The sequence below is a fragment of the Heteronotia binoei genome, chromosome 8 (genome assembly GCF_032191835.1).
Source record: "Heteronotia binoei isolate CCM8104 ecotype False Entrance Well chromosome 8, APGP_CSIRO_Hbin_v1, whole genome shotgun sequence".
NCBI lineage: Eukaryota > Metazoa > Chordata > Lepidosauria > Squamata > Gekkonidae > Heteronotia > Heteronotia binoei.
Genome location: NC_083230.1, coordinates 84855150 through 84881044, shown reverse-complemented (window position 1 = coordinate 84881044; position 25895 = coordinate 84855150). Strand labels below are relative to the sequence as shown.

The window sequence follows — 25895 nt, the reverse complement described above, 5'->3', positions numbered from 1 at the left end:
ATATCCTTTACGGGACATCATAAATAGATCCCTCCTAGAGGGGCATTTTCCAACGTCTCTAAAAGAGGCCTTGGTCCGCCCCCTCTTGAAAAAATCTACAGCAGACCCGGCCGAATTGGCAAACTACCGACCGGTGTCCAATTTACCATTTTTAGGTAAAATTATCGAGAGGGCAGTGGCGTTGCAGCTACAGAGATTTCTAGATGACGCTTCTGTCCTAGACCCGTGCCAGTCTGGCTTCCGACCGGGCCACGGGACGGAGACGGTCCTGGTCGCCTTGGTGGATGACCTCCAGCGGCAACTGGACCGAGGCGGTGCGGCAATACTGATGTTACTAGACCTGTCGGCTGCATTTGATACAGTTGACCATCAGTTGCTGATCCACCGCCTCGCCAACATAGGGGTTGAGGGGCTGGCCCTACAATGGCTTTCCTCCTTCCTCATGGGTCGGGGACAGAGGGTGGCGATTGGGGGTGAGCGATCCCAGAGGCGCACACTTGATTGTGGGGTGCCCCAGGGAGCAGTTCTCTCCCCGATGTTATTCAACATCTATATGCGCCCCCTCGCCCAGATTGCCCGGAGATTTGGGCTGGGTTGCCATCAATATGCAGATGACACCCAGCTCTATCTACTAATGGACGGACGGAGGGCCTCTGCCCCGGGGAACCTGGATCAGGCTTCGCGGGCTGTTGCAACGTGGCTTAGACTGAGTGGGCTGAAGTTAAATCCAGCGAAGACAGAGGTTCTCCATGTGGGTCGTGGCACTCTGGGAAAGGAAATATCCCTCCCGGCCTTTGACGGGGCACCACTGAAGACGGCGCGGCGGGTAAAGAGCCTAGGTGTTTTACTGGAGCCTTCATTATCAATGGAGGCCCAGATAACAGCCACTGCCAAGTCAGCATTCTTCCACCTGAGGCGGGCGAGGCAGTTGGCCCCTTTCCTAGAGCGTCGGGACCTAGCAATGGTGATCCATGTGACGGTCACCTCAAGACTGGACTACTGTAACGCTCTCTACATGGGGCTGCCTCTGTACCGGACCCGGGAGCTGCAGCTAGTGCAGAATGCGGCGGCCAGGCTGTTACTTGGTCTCCCAAGATGGGAGCATATACGGCCAGGGCTGCGTGGACTGCACTGGCTGCCGATCGTATACCGGATCCAGTACAAAGTGCTGGTCATAACCTTTAAAGCCCTATATGGCCAAGGACCAACCTACCTGAGGGACCGTCTCTCCCCATATGAGCCCCAGAGAGCACTGAGGTCAATGGGAAAAAACAGACTGAATATCCCTGGGCCAAAAGAAGTTAAACTTCAAAGCACCTGCACTCGGGCCTTTTCCGCTGCGGCCCCACAACTCTGGAACCAGCTCCCAGAGGAGATGCGGGCCCTGTGGAACTTAGACCAGTTCCGCAGGGCCTGCAAGACCGTCCTCTTTAAACAAGCATTCACCAATGACTAAATTAATGTTTACCGCCAGATTAATAATGTTTACCGCCAGTATCAGATCTAGGAATGTTTTAATCATTGATTGGTTTTAATGTGAATTTAATATGAATTTATTGTTTTATTATTGTGTTGTTCACCTTAAATGTTGTTAGCCGCCCTGAGCCTGCTTCGGCGGGGGAGGGCGGGATACAAATAAAATTTTACATTACATTACATTACATTTGTCACAAAAGAATGGAAAGAGCTGAATATTTCCTGACCAGTAGTTGTCCCTTTTAAAGAAATCATTCCAAGTAGTTCTTCTTTAACACTGAAGTCTTCAAAAACCATCCGGATAAAGACTAGTAACTGGGCTATGTCTCTTATGTCTGCAGATTCATCCAGTTGGAGTGAGAAAACAACACAAACTGAAACATCCTCCAACAATTGTTCAGTTGCATCTCCACACATCTTTTCTATTCTCCGCATGATGGTGTTTCTTGACAATTGTATATCTTGAACAGCAGCTATGATCTCTTTTTTATTCTTAAATCCTTCAAAAAGATTGTCTGCTGTTTCAAGAAAACAATCTTTTACAAATTCTCCTTCATTGAAAGGTTTGCATTTCTTTGTGATCAGGTTGCTGACCTTGAAGGATGCCATGGTTGCATTGACCGAATGTGACCCTGGCTTCGCCATCAACTGTTGCTGTGCAGCCAATTTAGCTTTAAGTTCTTTGAGCTTCAGTTTATGAATTTCACTTTTGGGTGGAAAATTATTATCAAACTTATTGCTATGCAGAGCCTTATAATGACACTCCAGAGTACCCTTTTTGGGCAAGGATACAGTGGCATTACAAAGTAGACAACACTTGTCTTTCACCATGATGAAGAAGTAGTCCATTTCCCATTCATCATGAAAATGGTAGGTTTTGCTCTTCTTTGGAACACTCAACATTGTTATACTGGGGTGGCTGGGGTGCTAAGTTAACACTGGCTGAATCAGGTCCAAAACTGTCACTGTCCCAAAGTATTAAAGATCAACAGGAACAGAAGACCTCTGGATGATGATGATGATGATATTGGATTTATATCCCGCCCTCCACTCTGCACCTCTGCCAGAGCTATGGCTGACCCAAGGCCATGCTAGCAGGTGCAAGTGGAGGAGTGGGAATCAAACCCGATTCTCCCAGATAAGAGTCCACACACTTAACCACTACACCAAACTGGCTTTCGAATAAATGTATAAACTAATAAATGTATAAATACAAATACAAAATGTATAAACACAATGCAAATATAAATATATAAGCATATTAAAATACATGTATGTGTGCCAAAACCACATGTGCAGTTCTAAAAGTAAAAATAAGAATTCATCATACTCGCACCAATAATCAAATACCACCACACCAAACAATCATCAAAAAAACCCAAACACCTGTGCAACAAACCATGAGACCAAGTGGGGCTAGTGATCTACCTGTTGGACATATCTGCTACAAACTGTACTGCAAGCTGGGATGACAGTCAAGCCATAAAGGGTTTTGTAGGCCAAGCTACCATTCAGTTTCAGAGACTAAAGCCAACTGCCCTCTCAGGGGTAAAAAGACAGACAAAAGGCACAGACTTTACTTCTTACGTTTCAGGCTAATGAGAGTTTCTTAAGCTTTTCTCAATGATTTAAATCTTTATGTTGAGAGGCTTTTGTTCCAGTGTTTTCCCCAAACACTTCAGCACACTTTCTTTGAGTATTCTTGAACCCTATTGGTTTCCAGAAGTTTGGTACACTCTTTCCCATAGTCAAACCCCTCTTGAAACACTGGTACATGTCTTGAGTTTTTAGCTGACTTTTAAGGTTTCTACAGGCAGTTTCTAACCACACCAGACCAGGGATCTCTGCACTCTTCAGACCTAACTCCCTTTTTGACTGGGTAGGGGAATTTTCCTCTCACTAGAAGATCAATCACCTTTCTTTGTAGGGTTGCCAGCCTCCAGGTGGGGCCTGGAGATCTCCTGCTTTTACAATTGATCTCCAGCCAGCAGAGATCAGCTCCCATGGAGAAGATGACTGCTTTGAAGAGTGGACTTATGGCACTGTACCATGCTGATGCCTGGGCCTTTTTCTGTAGCAGGAATTCCTTTGCATATTACGGCTGTTAGTACAGGGCTTACTGTAAGCTCCAGGAGGACTGGTTACACAGGGGTGTGTGGCCTAATATGCAAATAATTTCCTGCTACAAAAAAAGCTCTGCTGAGGCTCCTCCCCTCCCCTCCCTTCCCCAGACCCCACCCTCTCCCAGCTCCAGCTCCAAAGACTAGTCTCTAGGTATTTTCCAACACAGACCTGGCAGCCATATTTCTTTGGCCTGAATGGGTATCTTTGCCTACTTCCCAAACTTCCTTGACAACTTTCCCCCAGTTCGCCCATCTGTGTTAAACTGCTCTCAGTCAGGACTGAATTCCAAAACTGTCAGTACTTGACTCTTCTCAGCTAGGGCTGAAATCAACTCAATCAAGGCAGAAATCTGACTGACTGTTTCCCCATATAGATCTCAAATCTTTCTCTGCTCAGCTGATGCTAACCAATCAAATTGCTTGGAGCAGCCTCACACTCAAGGCTCTCTGTTTCTGTGAAGAATTAACCCTTCACAGTCTTTTCTTCTGTTTGTACAGCACTTTGATGCTTTTTAAAAGTGCAGTCTGTCACACATAGCTTCTATTAGCATTTTTTAAAACATAATATGAGAATCCACTCATGGCTCTCTCCTCATCTTGTCTGTTCCCAGCCTTAATCACTTCTTGCACATAACCCAGAAATATAGATGCTCTTGAGGAATGATCACATGCTGCCTGAAGCCCTCATTTTATGGCACTCTGAGGTAAAACAGTATCATCTAGATATTTTTTTTAAAGTATTGTTTCTAAGAGTGACAGCTCTTCAGGGAAGATGAAACATAAACTCTTATCTACAAAGCACCTGTTCCATTAAGGACATACTCTGTGTCATTTGAAATACAATGAAAACTTATATTGGGAGTGGTTCTATTGTACTTTGGAGGGTAAATTTCAATGCAAAGACTGATAATTGAGGCCCATTTCTCAAGTTACTTTTACAAGATATAGATGTTTACTCCCACCCATATACACACCATTATCATGTTGTTACCCCAAGAAGCATAACACCCCTCTGTGCCTAATGGATCCAGGAGTTATATACAAAATGTGATTTGAAGAGGATGCCTGATGAAAGAGAGGGGCTGTACCCCTCACCTCATTTTTCTGCCCCTTCCCCCAAGCTGCTTTTGGTCCTACTTTGCACAGGGAATCAAATCAGCTGGTTGGTTTCGAATGGGGAAATGGGCAAGGAAAGGATTTAATATTCTCTTTGTACCCTTACCTATTGAATTCAATTCATTTATTTGCAGAGCTTGTTTTGTATCATGAACACCTTTGCATATTTGGCCACATACCCCTGATGTAGCCAATCCTCCAAGAGCTTACAGGGCTCTTAGTACAGGTCCTACTGTAAGCTCCAGGATTGGCTACATCAGGGGTATGTGGCCTAATATGCAAAGGAGTTCCTGATACAAAAAAAGCCCTGTTTATTTGCATATTTTAGCCCAAGGAAATGAAAATCAGGGAGCATCACAGAGGACCAAGGGACCAGATCACAGAGTCCTTCAGCAGCTGCAGAGGGATGGGACGATGCCTCAGGCTGCTGTAATCTTAACCATATAAGCACCCACATGTGGAAGAAATGCAGACTCAGGACCTGCATGTGATACATCCATCACATGCAGGCTGGGCAAAGATTATCAGTCTGTCACATTTTTTTTCCACCCTTCCCACAAGGATCTCAGAGCAGCACATGTGGTTCTCTCCTGCTCTGTTGGTGATGACCTCTTACTTGCTTCTGTTCCCTTGTGAACTGAACATTACCAAGGACATTTGGGTTTTGTGTGTCTGGAAGGAAAGTTACTTGCTCTGGTTGGTTATGAAGAGCATCTGCACCTTCTCCTTTTGTTCCAGTGAGTAGTGAAGTGGCCAAGTTTGCAGATGACACTAAATTGTTCAGGATGGGGAGAACCAGAGAGGATTGTGAGGAACTCCAAAGGGATCTGTTGAGGCTGGGTGAGTGGGCGTCAACGTGGCAGATGCGGTTCAATGTGGCCAAGTGCAAAATAATGCACATTGGGGCAAAGAATCCCAGCTACAAATACAAGTCGATGGGGTGTGAACTGGCAGAGACTGACTAAGAGAGAGATCTTGGGGTCGTGGTAGATAACTCACTGAAAATGTCAAGACAGTGTGCGACTGCAATAAAAAGGCCAACGCCATGCTGGGAATTATTAGGAAGGGAATTGAAAACAAATCAGCCAGTATCATAATGCCCCTGTATAAATCGATGGTGCAGTCTCATTTGGAGTACTGTGTGCAGTTCTGGTCGCCGCACCTCAAAAAGGATATTATAGCATTGGAGAAAGTCCAGAAAAGGGCAACTAGAATGATTAAAGGGCTGAAACACTTTCCCTATGAAGAAAGGTTGAAACATTTGGGGCTCTTTAGCTTGGAGAAACGTCGACTGCGGGTGAAATTGCTGAGCAGACAGGTTAAAACGGATAAAAGGAAGTACTTCTTCACCCAAAGGGTGATTAACATGTGGAATTCACTGCCACAGGAGGTGGTGGCGGCCACAAGCATAGCCACCTTCAAGAGAGGGTTAGATAAAAATATGGAGCAGAGGTCCATCAGTGGCTATTAGCCACAGTGTGTATGTGTGTGTGTATATATATATATAATTTTTGGGGGGCTACTGTGTGACACAGAGTGTTGGACTGGATGGGCCATTGGGGCTACTGTGTGACATGTGTATGTGTGTGTGTATATATATATATAATTTTTTGGGGGCTACTGTGTGACACAGAGTGTTGGACTGGATGGGCCATTTTGGGGCTACTGTGTGACACAGAGTGTTGGACTGGATGGGCCATTGGCCTGATCTAACATGGCTTCTCTTATGTTCTTATGTTCCTCTGTGCACGAATCTGCCTCCTATTGAGAGGCCCATGGTGTATCTAGAACAATATTGTCTACTCTAACTGGCAGCAGTTACCCAGATTCTCAAGCAGAAGTCTTTCCCATCACCTGCTCTTGGCTTCTTTTAACTGGAGATGTGAAGGAATGAATTTAGGACCTTCTGCCTGCCAAGCTGATGCTCTACCATTGAGCTATAGGCCCTTCCAAATTAGGAATGCTGTGGCACAGGATGACATTTTGCCAAAATCTCCAGGCAACTGGTCTTGCAACTATTGTACCACTCTCTGTTGTCAATTCTATGGCTCAGTTGCAGATGACCCACTGACATGAAGGAACCTGCACCATTGTACACAATTAATGTTAAAACAGTTCAGGGATTTGGGTCTGTGCTGGAACTTTTTAGTGGGCACTGGAATCCCCAGGTCTACAGGATATTGCAGGTATACCACCACCATCACTCTCTTCCCCTTTTTTTAATCTCTTCACAAACACCTAATTTAAACATAATTCTGACAGAAGTCCTTATTGGTGTAAGTGTGCCTGCTCCCCACATCTCTTTCAATCTGGGCACTCAGCCACTATGCATGCTACATGAGAACATCAGAGATCTGTTGCACTGACCTGCTAACACTGCATACAGCATTGCCCTGCATGCATTAACCACCCGATTTAAACAAGATGTCAGAGTTGTGCAGAGTTGTTTGGGGAAATTATTTTGTCCCACCAGTGTCATGGCCTAAGAGTCCTGAAGGATAGAAATCCTCCCATGGTGAAGTGATAAATGCTCTCAAAAGACAAGGGATATGGCTTCAGACAGGGAAGGCAAGCTCATGGCAACCATTCTCTTCACCAGTTGGGTGGAGGGCACTAGCAGACAAAGATGACTTTGGACAATGACCAAGCACCATCTTTTCTTCTTAGAAACAAGATCCAAGACCAAAAAGAAGTTAATTTAGCTAACACAGGACAATAGGGAGAGGGGAAACAAGAGAAGGCCTTACCAACTGGAGATTAAGGAAATCTGTGCATCACCAAGTGTCCAAAAGAAGGAAATAAAACAAGAACCCCTGCTCCCAGAGACAGAAGAACACATCTGATTCTATTTATCTGTATCACAGCAACAGATAATCTGTTTTCCTTCCATCCACAAACTGTTAAGTAGCCACCCAACAAGTTACATCGAACAAAGTGGCAGATTGAGGGGATACAATCCTTGAATGTACTCCTCCAGATTTCAGGTGAGGTGAGGAGTTGCAGTTTTTTAATCAGCTCGCACATGATAAATCCCCACATGCAGAAAATTAGTCTACTTGGGAAGAAAAGTCTAATACAGCCCTCTTCCTGATGTTCTCTTCATGCAAAGAGGGTTAAAAAAACCTTTGGGGAACACACACAAATGATTTCTACATTAAGTTCTGCATTCTATCGGTCGTCTCCCAGGCTGGATTTCAGAAATAAGACCACAGGTGGCATTTAAAAACCACATGTTATCAATCCATCAATCTTCTTGCCACTGAACATGGCTCCTCCTCTCTTGCCATAGCTCTTTTCTAGTCATCAGTAAAGTCCTTGTTCGAGGTCAGCATGTAGCCTCATGATCTCTTTTGGACAGAGAGCTGGGTGAGCCCTGAGCTCCTCAGGCCTTCCATCAAGTCATGGTGATCATTTCTGACCAGATGTCACTGAGTGATTGGCTGTGGGCACCAGGAAGTGTCTGGATAGAGGATGCAGTGAAGTGATTGGAACCTAGAAGAGAAACAGCAACGGCGATGGGAAAGAGAGCTCTTGCTGCAGAGGGGAGGGAAAGGGCTGTGTAGAAGGAACACAGACTCCCTAATGGCCCATCCAACACCAGATGCTCTCTCACACTGCACTGCAGTGGAATGTCGAGATGGATGGTTCCAAACCTCGAATCCTGCATAGATTTAACAGCTAAAGTACACCCTGCCCAGCCCCTTGGGTCTGAACAACCTTGAATCATTTGGCTGAAGTTCCAGATTTTGCAATACAGGCTTAGATTAAAAGGATGGATAAAAGATAACGAGTAGGAGAAATGAAGCCAGCACTACAGCTCTGGACATACAGGTTTCCTAATTGCAGGCCTTGATGCTTCATTTGAATTTATCTCAGCATAAAACTCTGCCAGGTTCCATCCATCTCTCCTTTTCATCCACCCCTTCAGCCTCTCCTTCATCCACCCCTAAATGATCTGCTATCAAAGGACATACCTGGAAGGGTCATCATGATGGGAGAATGGGCCAGCAAGGCTGATAACATTGAGCTTCTTCTGAAAAATGCCATAGCTAAGTGTGACCTGCAAATGCAAGGAGAAAGACAGAAATGAGGAGCAACGATGTCCCGAGAGTCATCTGCTCCCTCATGCATCACCGTCAGAGACATTGCTGCTTCTGAGTAATATTTATCTTGTATCTACTCAAGACTTCCCATTATGGTTTAGTCTGAAGAACACTCCTGTATGCCTTTGTGCTAAGTCTCAGAAGAGACACAGGACAAGGGAACATCCATAGCCTAAGCTCTGTTATGCCCAGGTCTCTAAACTACTTGAATTGCAAAACAATTTAGGCATATTCCACACCCCCAGGCACTGTCTCTTCTTCTTTTTCTAAACAATTACCCCACAAGCTCAAAATCTGAGCTACACACAGCAGAATCACATGGTGCAGCACTTGGTGGAGTGCAGCACTTCAAACTGCAGGTGGGCGGAACACTTGCATTTTTCATCTGTTCCCAATTTTTTTTTTAAAAAAAAAACCCTTTTCTTCATCTAGAAATCTAGCCTGTCAAGGATAACTATTGCTGCCCAACATTTTCCCTTGCTGTTTTTTTGTGCTTTTCAAATGTGCCAGAAGATATTTCACTGAAGGAACATTCCCACATATGCATTCCACCCCCTATGTTCTGAAATGGTACAGTCCAAAAAGAGCTGCACCATGTGGTTTTGATGGTTGTGTAGCTCCGCTCTTGGGAGATGGGTGGGCAGTTTGTTGGCATTCCTGTTCCAGAGAGGAGGAAGAGGAAGGGATGGAGGGTCTCTCCTTGCGCTTTTGACTGGCAGGAGTTTTATTGGCTAGTTAATTGCCTTTTCATCCCCTTGCCTGTTCTTGCAGAGAGAAGTGTCTGGGGAAGCATTTGTCAGGAAAACCTCATCTAAATAATGCATGATTGATTCAATCAGTGTCACAGTTACTGAGGAGAAGATGTGAATGACTGCCTGCACCACTCTTCGACCCTCCTCTCTCTCTCTCTCTCTCTCTCTCACTCATATATAGCCACTTATTGATAGTGCTGCAAAGGTACTAAGAAGATACTTGAAGACAGATCCGGGTGGGTAGCCATGTTGGTCTGAAGCAACAGAATAAAGTTTGAGTCCAGTGACACCTTTAAGGTCAACAAAGTTCCATGCAAGGTATGAGCTTTCGTGGGCACACACACGTCTTCAATGATAATGATATCAGGAGATACTTGATCACCCATAATGGAAGAGGGATAGAACGTTGCAAAAATTTGCACAACTTGGGACCAGGGTACCTGGGGAGAGGCTTGTGTTGTTTATCTGCTGCTAATAAGGTGCAGTAGCAACTGGGCTTCCATGCAGCAAGTTTCCCTGTAGGTTTTTTTTTAAATCTGCAATTTTACAGCATTATATAAACAGACCATTATACACATGCATCAGGTTCTCTGAACACAGTTTTGAGTCCAGTGGCACCTTTAAGACCAACAAAGTTTAATTTGGGGTATAAGCGTTTGTGTACATGATACCCACCTGAGCCCAGGTTCTCTGAGTTCTCAGCTTTCATTTTTTTTTTTGTCTCTAGCCCATTTCTGTTGCAGAGGTGTGCTTTCTTCCACATGTTGCTGCAAGGACTACAGACATACTTTTTAAAAATGAAAAACAGGAATTCAGAGAACCTAATGCATATCTGGGCATGAATATATTTTGATATAACAGTATTAAATTGCAGATTTTGTTAAGAAAAAGAGAAAGTCCTTATGCAGTAGGGAAAGAGAATGCCTACCACAGGAAATATGGCTGCTATGTGGGTGGGACCAGGAATATCTGAACATTTCTACCCATATGGCATCTATCCAGGCTTTGCTGAGACTTTTCCCAAAACTCTGGAGCAAAGCAGATTTGAGAAAGACTGGAAAAAAAACAGAGAAATCCCAGGAGGTACATGAGTGCACTATGATGCTATAGGGAAATGTGTGTTGGGGTGGGGGGAATGACCCAGTTCCCAACAGCAAACAACTCAGGGCAAATAAACCTGTGCAGAAATACCCAGACTCATCTGGAAGATTACCTTCAGGGTACATGACACAGCACATTAGGAAGATGCTGCATCACTGTGGAAAAAATACAATCCCAAGAGAAGGTCACTGAAGTCTGAACCAGAAATTACTGAACAACAGTGTTTCTGCTGACAAAACTCAAATGTTTAGAAAAAAATCTAAATCACTCTGAAGTTTCATATCATTTTGGTACCTGCTCGGCTAGCTGGTCTTTCTGCATTAGTTGCAGGCTCTCCAGGTGAGAATGGAAGAGGTTACTAGCAACCAGGCGGCCTCCTAACTTGCACTCAATGATGTATCCCATAGTACAGTCATCTGGAAGTCGGATGAGTTCTGATGTGATCAAGAAGTTTCTGCCACTAAAAAAAACAAAACAAAACAAGAGGCCAAGATACATTGAGTATCTGGAGAACACAAAAGCTACTTTGTGGCTCAGAGAACAACAGGGCCATAGTTTAGTAGCAGAACACATGTTTTGCTTACAGAAAGTCTCAGGTTCAATCCCTAACATCCCCAGTTAAAGCTGAAAAAATCTTTGTAATCCTGAAGAGCCACTGCCACTCAGAGAAGACTCAAAACAGACAAACAGCCTCAGCTTCATTACTTCACTAGGATTCTCATTTGACCAAATGTGTTGTACGGGCACCTCCATACACATACTGGTTCTCGAATGTCTAGGTTTGTATGTCAAAACTGTGTCTGCTCGATTATTCTGGTTGCTGAGGTACCGTGGGAATGTTGACCTAAGCTGAAGGGATATAACAACCTGAGCGAACAAGCATGTTTGTGGAATATCAAACAACTGTACTAGGAGATACACTGGCCATTCCATTTTAATGCCCCAAATCTTTGAAACCTGAAAAAGCAAAGGCCTTGGCAGCCTAGTGGAATTTTGCTGGATAACGAAATCACAGGAGGCAGGCACACCTGCTCCTGAAAGATAAGCTGAGTATGAACATCCTCTCAGTCCATCTTTGGTAGATAAGGTGGAGTTTGGAACAGCCTCTAAATATCTACCTTATTACTGTCTGGACCTGAACCAAAGAGATCAAGGGTCACATTCATTTGAGAACAGGTTTTTAAAACTGTTCTGAAACCAATTAAGCTGGCATCCCATGTAGCACTGGCCAAATGAATGTCTTAACTCCATTACTACATCAAATCCATAATGCTGCTTTTGGCTACAATCTCTTTTACCTGGGTTCTTGGTAAAGTTACCATCGCACAGCCCCAAAAACTTCCCTATGGAGCTAATTCCCCCAGGGAGAAGAGGCACCAAAGCTTCTCTCACCCATTCCCTGTCAGATCCTGCACCATCCAGCCTCCCCCTCTTGGGCAACACACCTGAGGTGTGGCTTGTGGCAGCAGGCAGACAACAGGGCTAGGAGAAGAAAGGGTAGGAGCAGCCATAGCTGATTTTTCCCCATTGCACTGAATTTAAGACTACACAACTTGTTATGTATGCTATATTCATTTTGAATTCAGCCCAAAATTGAAAGAACCTGTATTGACTTACTAGACTCAGGGTCAGCAAGGTATAGTGGCTAAAGTGTCATACTGGGATCTTGGAGACCCCAGTTCAAATCCCCAAGTTACCATGGAAGTTTGCTTGGAGACCTTCAACCAGTCACTCTCTTTCAGCCTAACTTGTCTCACAGGGTTGTTATCGTTGTGAGGATAAAACAGAGGAGAGGAAAATAATGTGAGCTTTTTTTGGGGTCCCCTTTTTTTGGAGAGAGCATAAGTATCTCAATAATAACAGCAGGATGTGCACTGAAACAATTCCCCATACTGCCTTGAAGCACCTGTTCTGCCTTCATGTCAGCATCTGAATTGATATTTTGTAAAGAGAAGACAAAGTGTGTTAAGCTGCTCAACTTAAAAGCTTTAAGTTTTAAAAAGCTTTGTTGCCACTTTGTGTTTCTGGCTTACTTCATGTGCAATGAGAAAATTAATGAGATCATTCAATTGAATAGTTCAAAAGAGAGAGAGGAAGCTGTTGTTTTATTGCTATTATTTCTGCAAGAACAAGGTATATAGATGTATTAAAGTTAGGAGAAATTTTTAATTGTCCAACTTAGAAAAAATAAAAGTGGTGACTGCTATTTAAAAAGATACTTGGTGATTTAATTTTAAATATTCTCTCCTAATAGGAAAATGGACAGCTTCTTAAATAAAAAGGTTTTGCAGGTAAAACAAGACTTCACCTTGGGATGGGCTTAAGGCCTTAATTATGTACATTGTTTCCTTGGGATATTCCAAAGCCTTTATAAGCTGGGGGAAAGAGAAGGGTGGTTTTAGGAGGCAACTTGAGTGAGGTGTTACGGCCTAGTTAGAATAAATTACAAGAGGCACATTTTTTTGACTGCTGTGAATTTCTATGAAACTAAAGCTTTTGAAAACTTATTGTTGTGTGGAGATAGTGTTATCCATCAACTTGAGACTACACTTTTATTTCCCTTTCTACAAGACTCATTCACATATTGATGACTGTTGTTACACAAGGAATTTTATTCCAAACAACGGATGTTAAAAGTCTGCCTCAGGTTTACGCATATTGTGCACCTGATAGTAATACAAAGATGACTTGGTCCTCCCACTCAATTTCAATCTTGGAGATTAAATACTTCAAAATGACTGTGTTAAGAATAATATATGGCTAGATTTCTTTTTTTGATAATACACTAAACTCCACGCTGAGGCTGGATCAAAGACTTATCTCAGATGCAGGGAAGGCACTGGTGACAGGGCACTTTATTACGCTTTCATCTTATTTAAATTTTAAAAAATCAGGAAGCAGAAGATATTTTGAGAGAAATAAGAGACCTAAAAAAATTGCATAAACAGACAATTTAAGAAAGAGAGAAGAAACTCACTCCTTCAAGACCGCAATATATCATTATACATTTTCATAATACGGGGAAAACCTTGAATTTCTTGAAATGAAAGAGAATTTGAGAATGCAAATAGGTGCCCAACTACTAATGAAAATGAGCAAAGGGATAAAAGGGAAAAGGATCAATCCAACCCCATTAAAGGCAGAGAGAGGTTCTGTATCAACCTTCTTCTATCATTAAAATGGCTTTTTTGTTATTTGTACTTATTTGTACTCATCAGATAAAATATCTGAATCTTTAAGCAAACATGATATTCCAAATGCACAAGAGGTAGTTGAAAGTTTGTATTACTTGGGAAGAAGACAGACAAGATATTACCAAACATCATAAAATCTCCTAAGAGGACAAAAGTCTCAAAGAGTATACAACTGAAGAGCATTATGAACAATTCAGAATATTTTGCTAGACCTTTCACATTGACAATTATGCACAGTATGATTAAGGGGAAGTACAATTGTTCTTCAGAAAAACAAAACAAAAATAGTTCAGCAAAATCTGAATATTATCTCTTATTTAGCAGAAACACTACTAAATCAGGCTTTTAAGATAACAGTGGTTTTGGTTACAATATTAAATAAAATGACAGATAATTACATTAGACCAGACCAAATAGAATTTGTAGCTGACCAAAAACATAATATGAATATAAGGAAGCTTATATATATTTATAAAGCAGACAGGTTAGATGTTACCTGGAGGTGGAAGGGGGAAGAATGGAGAAAAGGTGTTTGATTATTTGGAGTGGCTGTTTATGTTGAAAATCCCAGGGAAATTTATGCACACACATGAAGCAACCTTATGCTGAACCAAGTCTATCAAATTTAGTGTCATTTTCTACTCAAGACTGGCAGTGACTATCCAGGATCTCATCTATTACTTAATCCTTTTAAACTGGCAATGACAGGGGTTGAACCTGGGATCTTCTGCGTGCCAAGCAGATGCTCTCCCACTGAACCATGGGCCCTCCCCCAAACTCACATAGCCATATACAGTGCAGTGCTAAGGGAGAAAGCCTCATTGAATATACTTGAGTAGGAGTTAAGCAAGACCTGTTTATGATTTCTCTTGTAGTCTAGAAGAAAAACTAATTCCAATTATGTTTCAGCAAAAATGAACATCACTATGAATGTGTTCTTCCCGGAAACAGTTCCTATGGGCAGTGGAACAAGACACTGCATTCATGTCACTGAAGGAATTTTTGTCTATCACAGTTAGGCAAATGGGTGATATTGTACCATGACCCTTTACTGATAGCACTGTTTCAAACTGTCCCTTCCTTAATTGGTTTATTTTCCTTACTTTATTACACTTTTCCTTCACTGAGTACATCTGAGAAAGTCTTGAACCTTTAACCTCTCCTATCATCCATCAAATGATCCAAGTGGTACAGGTCCCCACACAGAAAATCTCACCTGTTGTATTATACTAGGCCTAGGATTGCCAGACTTCAGATGGGGTCAGGTGCACTCCTGGAATTACAACTGATCTCCAGATTACAGACAAAATGGAAAAAATGGCAACTTTGAAAAATTTGTCATTCTTTAAGAACCACACTTGGTGTAGTGGTTAAGTGCACAAACTCTTATCTGGGAGAACTGGGTTTGATTCCCTACTCCTCCACTTGCAGCTGCTGGAATGGCCTTGGGTCAGTTATAGCTCTCACAAGAGTTGTCCCTGAAAGGGCAGCTTCTGGAAGAGCTCTCTCAGACCCACCTACTTTACAGGGTGTCTGTTGTGGGGGAAGAAGGTAAAGGAGACTATAAACCGCTCTGAGACTCTGATTCAGAGAGAAGGGTGGGGTATAAATCTGCAGTCATCATCATCTTCTTTTACTGGACTTCCGTTTTGTGCTCATCAGAGGCATTACATTTAAATATCAGGGTTGGATCCAACCAGTGATAAAGGGTTGAGAGGGTAACCTTGGACCATGAAAAAAGGCTTTGCTGAGGATCATGGGAGCTGCAAGGATAAAAGGCACAAAAGATGGGCTGTAGTGGGTAAGGGATTACGTGTGAATGGAAAAGCTGGCTGGATCCAACTGCAGATATATATAAAGAAGTCTCTATGCTGACAGTGTGGTATCAGAGAAATGTTTAAATTTGCTGACAATAACTCTTTCTGTTTTTATTATGCATTTGTTTATAAGATTCTATCAGAGGAAGTTCAAAATTCTAGTACTGAATCCAGATAGATGCATGAATGATGAACTGTCCTTGGTTACCAGAATTATGTGGGAAACTAATTACAATAAATATTGGAGAGTATCTATTTCTGATTTTCTGAATTTGCTATTTGAGGATAACTGTGTTACTAAAGTCCAAAGCCATGTTTTTGTGGGATAATTTAAACATCTGATGATTTGCAAGAATCTATTCTACTTATATTTGGGGGCTCTTTTTATTCCAATGAAACTAAACCAAAAATATGGCAATAATATAATACTAAATTAATTTGTGCTGGAAAGAAAACTAGAAGTGAAATTGGTATCTTTATGACAAAGAAAGGGGGACAAGCTGTACCAAATGTTTTATTTCCTTTTATCATATTAAGCAACAGATAATTTGGCTCCAATAGCAATATATTGCTAAAATTCCCTTCCTTTATGTATCATAGCACCATAAAATAGGTGATAACTTAAAGAAAACAGACCATCCATTTGCATTACCTGACCTTTATAGTCATCATCTGAGGCTCTGCTTTGGGTATCCCATGCCCCCCACCTTCTGAAATTTAGGTAGGTAGCAACCCGGGATAGGGCCTTCTCAGTCACATCACCAAAACCCTGGTACTCTCTCCCCAGGGAGACTTGGCTGTCCCCTTCTATTGCTGTTTTCCACAAGCAGGTTAAGTTATTATTATTCATCTGGCATTCCCTCAGTGATTGCTCCTTCCTGTCATGGTTTTAATTGTTGCTTGAATGCATGAAGCGGCCTTATACTGAATCAGACCATCAGTCTATCAAGGTCAGTATTGTATTATGAACACTTTTTTGTTCTATTGGATGTGTATTTTAATATGGGTTTACTTATTTGATTATGTGTTGTTGTTTGTTCTAGAGCAGGGGTGTCAAACTAATTTGTTATGAGGGACAGATCTGACATAAATGAGACCTTGTCAGGCTGAGCCATGTTGGGCTGGGCCATATGTGAACCTATTAAGATTAGGTAGCAGAGATATAAACTTTTTAAAGGACACAGGCAAACACAATTAAAGGTTGTTTTTTTAAAAAGTAAAACATGCTTAAAACATTAGCACTTGTTGATCTTAAAGGTGCTTTACTTGTATTTCTCCCATGGGATCCAGGGAACTGTCAAAAGAAGCTCTGGCTCTTTCCCTCCTTCCCCATGGGACCAGGAGGCAGAGGAGCCTCAACCAATTGAGAAAATAGAGGTTTTGCAGGCCTTGCAAAGCAAGCTGAGATGCAGAAGGAAGCAAGAGCGAGGGAGAAGAAAACATACAAGAGCCAGTTGGTCGGGGACCTGATAGGAGCCCTCCAGGGGCCTGATTCGGCCCCCAGGCTGCATGTTTGGCACCCTTGTTCTTAGGGCTGCCAAGCCCCTGGGCAGGGTGAGGGTTCCCCTGCCCTGGAGGCTCCCAACCCACCAGCCCACGTTGGGCCAGCAGGGGGAACCTCCCCCAATATCGCCAGCACAATGACATCACGAAGAAGTGGCGTCATCGCGCCAGCAATGCCATGCACTGGCCGCTGTAGGCGTTTCCGGGAAAAAACTACGGTTTTCCCAGACGCTCTAGCAATTTGGGAGGGAAAACTATATGGTACAATAGGTACCATAGTTTTTACCTCCCAAATTGCTAGAGCATCCGGGAAAACCATAGAGTTTCCCCAGAAACACCTGCAGCAGCCAGCACATGGTGTCGCTGGTGTGATGACATCACTTCTGGGTGACGTCATCATGTCACATGCACACTGAGCGTGCAAAAAAAGTCCCTTGTCAGAGGCCATGGGGGACTTGGCAACCCTACCTGTTCTAGAGATTTTTTAAAAGATGTTTCTTTTACTGCAAATGTTTTTAATCTGTTAATCACTTTAGTGATCCCAATGAGAGCAGAAAGGCATGGTATAAATTTTGTAAATTAACAGAAATATGGATGGATTTATAAATACAAACCAAACCCAGATATCTCATTGCTAGCATCTGTTCAGTATCACCTGGAGACCCTGATCTCAAAAACCTACACACTAAATTGGGTCTTTTTGATGGGTCCTGATAAGAGATACTGTAGAACCTTTGCTTTTTTGGTCTAATATAAGTTGACTGCATGATTTGGGCCTCTATCTTGCTAGTGAATGTTACAGGCTGTCCCCAAATCATTTTGTGTCTGACTAGCATGTTAAGTCTCTGAAATATGACATGGACCCTCTGACAATCACCATGTAATTTAATGCACCATGTATTACTCAGAGTACTGTGTCAACTGCAGAAAGGAAGCCTCTGTATGTATTCATTTGTAAAATTTATTAATTGCCTTTCTTTTAAAAAGAAACAAAACCACTCATGGTAATTTACAGCTCAATAAAATCAAGTAACTTAAACAATAAAACCACAAAACAACCCAGAATATAGCGCTACAAAAGTTAGGATCATTTCAAGGGCACAGAAGAATTAAAAGGAAATTAGCTTTGTGACTAAAGATTAGCAATGAGCTGGCCTGGCAGATATTTCTAAGGAACTGGTTCCAAACTTATGGTGCTAGCACAAAGTTCCTTAAGGCCAGCTGCCCTAGATTGTGCTTCATGTAAAGAAGAAAATCAGCAGCCTGAACAGATCTGACTAGCCTTGGCTTGTCAAATCTCGGAAGCAAAGTGGAGCTGGCATTGGTTAGTACCTGGATGGGAGACCACCATGGAAGTCCATGGTTGCTATTCCAGAGAAAGACAAAAGCAAACCACCTCTGAATGTTTCTTGCCTTGAAAACCCCAGTGATTCTGTGGTTGCCATGAGTTGATTAGGATCACAGAGCAAGGTCTCTTTGGCACATCATAAAGAGTGGGAAGAAATTCCTATGCTATGCCCCTTGAGAAAGCTACTCAACCTCACCCCTTTGCACTCTCACACAGATACACACACAACCATGGATGTGTATACCCCATGCTTACCTTCAATCCTCTACAGTGTGCACAAAAGATAGATGACTTTCCTAAAATATAGTGAGTGCACACATATGATTTAATGCAGGAGTGTCAAACTCATTAGTTAGGAGGGCCAGATCGGACAAAAATAGGGCTCTGTGGGGTCCAGCCTTGTGTGTTATAATATGTAATGTGAGATAGTGGATATATAAACTTTATAAAGGATACAGACAAACAGTGGCGTAGGGAGGGGGGGCGGGGAGGGCGGGTCGCCCCAGGTCTGGGGGGTCTGGGGGGCCCCCCGCATTGCCAAGGGGGGTCCCAAACAATGGCCTCGACCCTCCTCCTGCTTCCTTCCTCCCTGGCTCGCCTCCGGCCTCCCCGCACAGAGACCCGCCGGGCTCCCTCCGCCAGGGCGGCTCCTCCCCGCTCGAGGCCCTCCCCCCCCCCGGCGGAGAGGAGAGCGAGGCAGGAGGCGCGGAGCTAGGAGCAGCCTGGCCGGCTCGGCCGAGGGAAGAGGGAGGCGCAGCGCTCAGGTAGGCGCCACGTGGCCCGGCGGGCGGGGGGTGGCTGCGCACTCTCCTCTGGCGGACTGGGAGCCCTCCCGCCTTTCCTCCCGCCCTCCCCGCCGGGAGAGGACCGCCCGCCGCCTGGCTGCGGAGGAGGAGGGGGGGCGGCCGCCGCGGCGCTGGTGCCTTCATTCTGGGGAGCCGAAGAAGAGCACGCGGAAGCTTCGCCTCGGCCCTGCAGCTCAGCGGCTGGCCTTCTTCCAAGCGGCCCTTGTTCTGGGGCTTCAGGGCGACCCACCGCAATCTGCCGGAAGAAGTGTGCTTGTGCAGGCACACACAGAAGGACCCGGACTTGGTTCTGTTGCAGGCACGCTGCGTTCAATCATAGCGCTGGAAGGGACCTCCAGGGTCATCTAGTCCAACCCCCTGCACAAGGCAGGAAACTCGCAACCCCCCCCCCCCCAAATTCACAGGATCTGCATTGCTGTCAGATTGCTTTTTGCTTGTAGAACCCAATATCTCTTCCTGTCTTTTGCATCTCTCTTGCAGTCTGGATGGCCTTAACTGGTTCTTTTTAAAAAAAGAAAAGTCCACTGCTGAGACATCTGTACTTCACTTAATACATGTCTAAGTTTCACATTTCCTCTAGTTATGTTTTTTCTCCCATTTGCCCACACTCGGTAGTAATCTCTGTGTTTCATATACAAGCTAACTTTTTAGCACATCACAGTTGATAATAAAAATAATAACAGGAGGGAGTCTGCTGCTAGGTACTTTCATCCAGAGCATGCTGCAGTTCATTGCTATTTACTCTGTGCATGAATGAATGTGGGAGCCCACAGCCACCTGCCCCAGGGAACCTCTGATTGGTTGCTCTGGACTCTGGCCTGAAAAAACAGAAATTCTCTTGCAGCTGTCTTGGCAGATCCTCTGCTGCTGAGCCACAGCCCCTCGTTCTTCCATGCTTGGCTAGCAAGGGCAGGCATTTCTCAGTTCTGAAGTCTCATCTTCTGTGTACCATTAGCAATGTGTGGCCCCCGTCTGCAGATGCCTAAACCCACGGATCAGGGCCACTGTCAGGAATAGGTATAGCAGGGGGATGGCAGGGGTATTAGATTTGCTGGCATGTTTATTCTTGCTCATTAACTGCAGACTTCTATGCTGATGTATTTGTATCCATATGATGTACTAACTCCACACTGCAGATGTATTCACAAAAACTAACACCCATTGTATTTCTTATGTGTTTCTTAAACTACCAGCAGTGTTGTGAGTGTAGCGGGATGTTCCCAGCTTGCAGATGGAAAGAAGCGCAGGGTTAGCCTGGAGAGGAGACGGCTGAGAGGTGATATGATCACCATCTTCAAGTACTTGAAGGGCTGTCATATAGAGGATGGTACAGAATTGTTTTCTGTGGACCAGAACCAAAGGGTTGAAATTAAATCAAAAGAGTTTCCGGCTTAACATTAGGAAGAACTTCCTAACTGATAGAGCGGTTCCTCAGTGGAACAGGCTTTCTCAGGAGGTGGTGGGCTCTCCTTCCTTGGAGGTTTTTAAACAGAGGCTAGATGGCCATCTGACAGCAATGAAGATCCTGTGAATTTAGGGAGAAGTGTTTCCTGCATTGTGCAGGGGGTTGGCCATAGAGGTCCCTTCCAACTCTATGGTTCTATGATTCTATGATATGGGCCAACTGAAATGCTAAGGGCATGTGGAATGTAACCTTGGCAGGAAGGACCATTGGGGCCTGAGAAAGAACTGTATATTAATTCAAAGAACTTTGGTGAGCGCAGGAAACTGGGGAACTGCTATTCTGTGAGGTATAATTACTGGGGGACTGCCCATCCACTTTAGTCCAAATTGAGCCAGTGCTGACTAGGGCTCCAGTTCCAGGTTGGTGGGAAATCCTTGGAGATGTTGTGGTGGAGTATGAGGATGACATAGGAGTTAGAGCTTCAGGGTGGGGTATGCCAGACCCTGGTTCCTGTTGCAGAAGCTGACTGGGTGATTTCAGACTAGTGACAGACTTCCAGACTAACCTGCCTCACAGGGTTTTTGTTCAGATCAAAGGGGACAGAGGAGAATGATGTAAGCTGCTTTGGTTCCCCCCCCCCTTTGGTGAAAGACTGTGCTTTTCCTATGTAGAGGCTGCAGGGAGGGGGAAGGCAATGGAAAGCTAAAGTCAGAGATGCAGATAAACAGATCTGGGTTTGATCTGGTTTGGGTTGCCAACTCCAGGTTAGGAAATTCCTGGAGATTTAAGGGGTGCAGCCTGGAGAGGGTGGGGCTTGAGGAGAGTTGGGACCTCAGACAGGTACAATGCCTTTTCCTCCTGGGACCAATCTCCAGGTGAGGGCTGGAGATCACTCAGAATTACAACTACCATCCAGATGGCAGAGATCAGCTCTCCTTGAGGTGTGTGGGGGGGGGGGAGAAGTGAATGCCTTCACTTGGGTGGGAAGACAGCAAGGGGAGACTCACCCAGAGCATCTTTCTAGAGCTCGTTGTATTTGATTTTCACAACGGGCCTTATTCCTAGTAGAATCATAGAGTTGGAAGGGACCTCCAGGATCATCTAGTCTAACCCCCTGCACAATGCAGAAAAATCACAAGTACCTCCCCCCTGAGTTCACAGAATCAGCATTTCTGTCTGATGGCCATCTAGCCTCTGTTTAAAAACATCCAAGGAGTCCATTCAAGTGAATTTCCCCCCTCCTGAGGAAGCCTTTTCCACTGAGGAACCACTACGTCAGGAAGTTCTTCCCAATGTTTAGCAGAAAACTCATTTGATTTAATTTCAGTCTGTTGGTTCTGGTCCGACCTTCTGGGGCAACAGAAAACAATTCTGCACCATCCTATATATGACAGCCCTTCAAGTATTTGAAGATGGTGATCATGTCACCTCTCAGTTGTCTCCTCTTCAGGCTCAGCTCCCTGACACTGATTGTGGGGGTGGACTTGGAGGACCCAACGGGTGGGAAAAAGAAGAAGAGAAAAAGAGATTGGATTTATACCCCACCTTTCACTACCTGAAGGAGGCTTAGGGGCCTTTTCTGGTAAGCTTGCTTAATATAGAAGTCCCACAAGTTCAGGGCACAAGGGGAACAGCTGGGCCAGCAGGCTGCTTGTGGCATTTCTCCCTGTCACATGGTGTGGTGGGGTAATCAGGTTATCAGTCGCATGACCTAGATCGCACCAGCAGTGCCATCTTGGGGGGGGGGGGTGCCGCCCCCAAAGTGACACCACTTCCTGTTTCCCCCCCCCACAAGTGGTGGCCATTTTGGGGAAGTTACATCACTTCCTGTTTCCAGCAGGGCTCCCTCGCAAGTGGTGGCCATCTTGCGGAAGTGACATCACCGGAAGTGACATCATATCCTGTTTCTGGCGGCGTGCACACACATAGGGGGGCCCACATAAATCTTGGGCCCCAGGCCCCCAAAGCCCTAGCTACGCCCCTGCAGACAAACACAATTAAAGATATTATAAAACTTCAAATACAAACATGCGTAAAACTTTTGCAATATTTTGTTTAAAATGGAAAGGTAGGGAATAGTGGGATTTGGCAATGCAATTTTTAAAATAAAACATCAAGAAAAAGCACAAGGATCACAGAGAAAATTAAAAATATAAAATGCTTTGAGCCTGGGAAAACAACGAAATGGCATTGCAAGCTTCTCTTCCCGCCCCCCCCCCCCGCCCCCGGGTATGCTCAGATTGGCAATGACTCTCCAGTGTAATATCCCCCTTTGGCTGTGGGTTCCCAGGTTAGATACTCACTAGATCGGGTCCATTCAGCAAAGACATGCTGGCTCAAAGCATCGACCCTTTATTTGCAAGAACACAACTCCAGGAAGCATGAGCGTCAGTTGGCTATAGGAATGCTGAAAGTGAAACTGATCTCTACTTTATCGAAACACGTTGCAGCACAGACAAAGTTATAAGGAAAACGTGGAATTGATTTTCCATTAAGGCCCCTGGGCTCTATCTGTCTGGGCACAGAGACCTTAATGGAAAATCCATTCCATGTTTTTCTTGCAGCTTTGCTCTCCGCTGCAGCTGCTAAAGACAAGGCAGAAAGAGAAGGGAACTTCGTCAGCCTTAGAGATTCAAAGAGTGAGGACAGGAGGGGAGAGAAAAAAGCCCTATGGGCTTTAGAACTGATTGATGGCTGCCACTGATAACTGCTTTCATGTGGTCAGAGTCAGTAACCAAATGGTTACTTTGTGAGCTACTGGTATTAAAGTAACAGAGTCAGTAACCAGTTGGATTCAGTAGTAATGTCCACTGAAGTAAAAATTTCCATCAGGGCTTTCTCACCTTCCACAGCCCCCTGAAGCCAAAATGCTGTTTAGGGGAGAGAAGGCTCTTCAGAAAAGCATGAGGAGCAAATGTGGTGGGCAGTCTGCAGTGGACAGGAAGAATCAATAAATGTTGTCCCCTCACATTTGCCAGAAATCTACTGCTAGATCCAACCCAATGTTTGAACCAGCACCCACCTATGAGTGCAATACTTGACAAATGGAAAACAGAGTCAGACATAACACATTAGTGCAAGTGCACAAATCCTGTTCCCCAACAACATGGCAGTGATTCTGGGCAGTAATTACAGAACTTTATGAACATGTGAAATCATCCCTTAGGCACACTCATGAATGGTCTCACAGAGACCTGAGAAGGTCCAATATCCACTCTGTACTCACCTTGCCCAAGGGGCCATCTTGGTGGCCAGTTTTCGGCTGATGCAGAATCCAGCACCCCCAGTGGCAAACCAAAAATACACCGACTTCTGAAGGGAAGGGAGGAAAGGCACAGGGTAAGTACACTGGCCATGAACTGCACAAAAGAACAGCCCATGTCACTACACAAAGCGCTCTAATTATTGAACTGACAGCCAGAAAGGGCGGGAGGGATAAACTGTATTAATTATTTACTTCCAAATACTTCCTGCTTCAGAAATAAATCTTCTGTTCATTCTCTAGCAATCACATGCTTATGCCCAACTATGATTGCAAGAAGAAGGGCTCTTACAAAATGCATAGAAGGAAGAATTCCAGTGGGTATAGCTTCTCCTGTCACAGCAACACAGTAATGGAAAACTGCTACACTTGGTGGAAATTTCTCTTCTATGCAACTGCCCTGTTAGGCATCCTGAGGCACAAACTGCCTCAGCCCAACTGCCACAGAACTGCTCCCTTCTACGATGGAACTGTTAAGGAACCAATCATTATATTTTTCATCAGGGGCTAAATGAAATATCAAAGATCTGATGGCTGTAATGAATTAAAAGATTTTTTTTTAAAAAAGTCTGTTCTTATCCTCAAGGGACAATATAAAATATCGATATTCCTCAGCATCCATCATTCTGCATGTTAGCACACATCTATATGGCAGTGTAATGTGGTATAATGAGAAGGTCCACCACTTTGGGACCCATTTCCTTAGAAATCTGACTTTTGCCCCCCAAGTTTAATCTGGCACTTCTCTCCCCCTTTTCTTCAGGGAAATCAGAACTGTGATAATCCAAAATAACAATATTCTTGTGACCTCTTTAAAACATCAATTTATTTAATGACCTAAGCCAGAACCTCCCCAAACTCTCCCCATCAGATGCATGAAGTGGGAGATTAATATCCAGTAATACCAGCTACACAGCAAAATTTGACATGGACTGAATAGGCAGCTACCTGTCATCATCACACATTACCAATTTAAGATCAAAATAGCACCTGATATTGTTTTATGTCTTTATATATTCTTGTATTTTTATGTTTATATTGATTACGGGCATTTATTTGATGTTTTTATGAGAATGTGAGCAGCCCTGAGCCTGCTTCGGCAGGGAGGGCAGGATATAAGTCGAATAAATAAATAAATAAATATAAATAAATAATAGCCGGAGGGCTACAAACAGTGTAGGGCACTATTACTAAGGGAGGCCAAAAGGCCAAGGATAAGGCCTTTTAAGGATAAGGTATGTTATGTTACATTTAAAAACAGAAGTTGAAACAAGATCCAGTCAAAAAGAAATGATATATTCCCAATTCTTGATGAACTGGTAAAGATCAATCTGAATGTACATAAACCTCTGAGGAGGAACAAATAATTTTTGTATTATGCTAATCATCCAAAGCCCCTATTTAGTCCAAGCTCAATAATATCAAACCAGTAATAAATCAGACATCCTAAACAACTGCATGCAGCATTTTCAGCCAGCTGGCCTGCAGCTTGATCCAGGTACAGACATGAGGACTTACTGTCTGGTTGTTAGGCAAGATTTCTGAGGCACGAATGGGCCTGTTCAAGCTGGGCTTCCCAATATAAACATCTTGGTCTGGAGAGTAAGAGGACAAAAGTTTCAGCAGAGCTTGTGGATTCAGATAGTTGTCGTCATCAAGGTGGCAAAACCAACTGAAAGAGGAGAAGAAAAGATACACAAAAAGTTGATGAATGAGGAGGGTATCACTGTAGTTCAACTTTCTGTTGTTGAGCAGTCTTTAGCCACCAGTCTATGAATGAGGCAGGGGTGTGCAATTTAGGCAAGGCTCTGCACACCATGAGTAATTAATAGGACTGCCAGCTCTTGGCTGAGAAATAACTGGGCATTTTGGGGGTGGAGCCTGGGGGA

At 44.0% G+C, this 25895-nt stretch overlaps 1 protein-coding gene across 1 annotated transcript in view; it reads right to left on the bottom strand.

Moving 5' to 3' along the window:
* Window positions 1-7558: 7558 nt before the first annotated feature.
* MFNG (MFNG O-fucosylpeptide 3-beta-N-acetylglucosaminyltransferase) overlaps window positions 7559-25895 on the bottom strand; it is a 36080-nt gene continuing 17743 nt past the window's right edge. The window contains exons 4-8 of the mRNA XM_060244590.1: window positions 25525-25678; window positions 23971-24056; window positions 10966-11131; window positions 8690-8775; window positions 7559-8207 (exon numbers count right to left, since the gene is read on the bottom strand). Of these exons, the coding sequence (XP_060100573.1) occupies window positions 8141-8207; window positions 8690-8775; window positions 10966-11131; window positions 23971-24056; window positions 25525-25678 (559 nt within the window). The 3' untranslated portion in view covers window positions 7559-8140. The remainder of the gene's footprint in view (window positions 8208-8689; window positions 8776-10965; window positions 11132-23970; window positions 24057-25524; window positions 25679-25895) is intronic.